The 2,853-nt window shown below is 44.1% G+C and overlaps 1 protein-coding gene across 1 annotated transcript; it reads right to left on the bottom strand.

The window, feature by feature from the left end:
* Positions 1-3: 3 nt before the first annotated feature.
* Positions 4-2,565, bottom strand: LOC106820281 (protection of telomeres protein 1-like; the record flags this gene model as incomplete). Its single annotated transcript, XM_014824804.1, has 5 exons — positions 2,305-2,565; positions 1,339-1,447; positions 935-1,074; positions 271-432; positions 4-55 (listed from the first exon to the last, which is right to left on the bottom strand). Coding segments are annotated over exons 1-5 (724 nt in total), but the record flags the coding sequence as incomplete, so codon positions are not given.
* Positions 2,566-2,853: the final 288 nt, after the last annotated feature.

Below are 2,853 nucleotides of genomic sequence, written 5' to 3'. Positions count from 1 at the left end.
GAATATCATTCACTTTATTTCTCACATCTGCATACCAGCGCCTGAGTTGCTTCACCTGAAACGTGCCCCAAACCGATTTCCAACAATGATCAAATCATATCCCATTAAATTTACACCGTAAAGCACTAATTATTGTTGTCATTAGGGAGAAACGGCGTAATGCTGCGAGCACACTCACTGTACGAAATGTTGTTTCACAAGCGCACAAAGGCAATCCTTCAAAAATCCTTCAACAGCTTCGATATTCGTGATAAAGATACAAAAACCGACCTTCTCTTTGTCCGCGTCACCTAGTGTGTAAGTCTGGCTCCCCGTCTCTGGCACGACCGGTGTGTCGACCCCACTAGTGAATACAAGACATGCAAACCCGACCCCGGTCTGCGCCTGAACGTTGTGGTTAAACATGCTAATCTGTAAGGAAACACAGGGAGTCTACGTGAGTCCGCACCGTCATTTATGGTGGAAGCTGCGACGGAGAATCAAATCTCAATAAACAGATAGCCGTCCGCCGCACGTGGATCATGGTCCCACGATTGTTACCCTGCTCAGAGCCCCCAGGTGTTTAATTAAACACGAGCAGATGTCATTCGTCTGGGAATTTCTTCTTTGAGATGCTGTCAGTATTGCCTAAACGAGAGTAGTTATTTCTTTCTCTGCGTATATCCATTGCGCATACATGTGTTGCTAACTTGCTATGAAATGCAGATTAACCAGGGTGGGGCTGTACCTGCCATGCATGTATTACAGCTGCTGCTATGTATATGCTCCACACAAGATACACGGAATGCCAAATTCACGATTTTGACCAAGACAAAGGTTGAATGTCACGGAACGTCATCGGTTTTTTTAACTTATATATAGGCTGTGCTTTGCCTTCAAAGATTTCTGTTAATTCCACTGGCAGATAGCTGTCTTCTTGCTACTTTGGGCTCACCTTGACTCGATGCATTCTCACAATCTGGCCGACCTCCGTGACCTTGGGTAGGGCTTCCTCGTTTTGACAGAACAGGCTGCATTTCAATTTGCCCGCATCAATGCAGGAAGGATCGACCAAGGAAAGCATCATATGAACATCTGTCAATAGCAGACACAAAAAGTAATTTTGCATGAACGCAGGCACGCATGCATTCACGCTAGCGCGCACGCACGCACACACATACTATATCTCTGTACAGATGATCCTTCATAGGTTTTTTATTTACCAAAGCATAACCTAGATTTGCTTTGTTCTCTGTCTCTCTCTCTCTCTCTTTCTCTCTTCTGGAATCCTCAGCCTTCACATTCCAGCAAGGTCACACCTATTGAAGCTCTATGCTACACTTCTCCTGCTCATCTCACCTGATCCCCTGCTGCGCTGAGGTGGTTTGTAGTACTTCACAACGCCCCACACATTGACGATTGTGCCCTCCTTTACGTCGCTGATATTCGTGTATGAATACGTCATGCCCTGCATTGTAAACATACGAGCATTTTATTCTTGCTATGCGTAGCCACTACAGTTACTTCGATCGATACAACTGAAATAAATTTCATAAAATTACATCTATGCGGAAACATATGACCGATTTCCCACCATATTATGATACATGACTATGTACTACATTATGCAAAAACCACCCATCGCATCATATATCTCCATACTGCGTAGCACGTAGTATGAAAGACATTAGAAATAAAACTCACGCAAAACCCACAGAAAAAGCGATCGTCACTGTCGTAATTAATGTGTTGCACAGCCTACAGCGTACATGATCTGGTACGATTAGGCTAGTATCCGTAACTGCCCGTCGGCCAGGGATTCATCAGTTACTCTATTTGTTCGCATAGAATCTGACCATTGTCATGTAACTATACACAGATACATGAGGCAGTAAATACACATGTCCGTTTTAGTTGACCGACCAAACCTACAAATTGTTGATTGGTTGACACATCTCCCCTATACTAAATTTGTAAACAAAACCGGCTACTGGAGTCCGACTAGCAATAATTAAATAAATATGTCGCTCACTGTATATACTGGGGATGTATCATTTAACGTAGTAATTCGTGGGTCACTAACGGGTGTCGCACATACGACAGGATAGGCACGCACTTCGTCATTGTTGTCAATGAAACAGAGAAGCATTATGTACCTACAGCGCGAGACTATTTCTTATAGTACTCAGGTACGATACAATACAATATAATACGATACTCATAGGCGCATTTATATGATATAACAATACCGTCGAGTCAGGTACAAGGATCGAGTCATATATATAGTCTTTGCCATATGTCGCCGCCGTCCCTCTTCGTCTCAACCCAGATGTCGACACCGTTTTCTCGCAATCTTGTTTGTATCTTTTCATCACGGCGGATCTCGTACGCTGTGTGTGCTAATGCCCCTCTCTTCATCTCTAGCTCTGGTGGTAGATCCGTTCTGACGCTCATCTTGGAGCCACGTAGATTTGGGCGAGCCTTCAGGAAAGCTTCGCGGTCACTCCAGTAAAGGAATACACCAATTATAGTTGCCGGATTGTCGGTAGCGCGCCGTTGGAGGCGGTGTGCCGTGCAGATCGTCATATTATTCGTAAATTTGTCATCTAATTTTAAAGAGTCTTTGGCAAATCTGCGCACTCTGCTGATTGTTTCTTTTGGTAACATTTCATGCCCGTCCACACCGTACATCAGCAGATGGTATTTGCGGCTATGAACCTGCGTGAGTAGGAGGGATTGTTTTAGGTCTCGGATTTCTTCCCTCAATTTTCCTACTACCAGTTCGTCTGCTTTCTGTGTTTCCTTTACTTTCTCTACTTCGTGTTCCAATGCCTCGGTTTTGTCTGTTAATTTGCTCACTTTGTCGTTTAGAGT

Source organism: Priapulus caudatus, unplaced genomic scaffold (genome assembly GCF_000485595.1).
Source record: "Priapulus caudatus unplaced genomic scaffold, Priapulus_caudatus-5.0.1 Scaffold9464, whole genome shotgun sequence".
Taxonomy (NCBI): domain Eukaryota; kingdom Metazoa; phylum Priapulida; class Priapulimorpha; order Priapulimorphida; family Priapulidae; genus Priapulus; species Priapulus caudatus.
The sequence above is the reverse complement of the archived record's forward strand: the minus strand, read 5'-3'. Positions and strand labels throughout refer to the sequence as shown.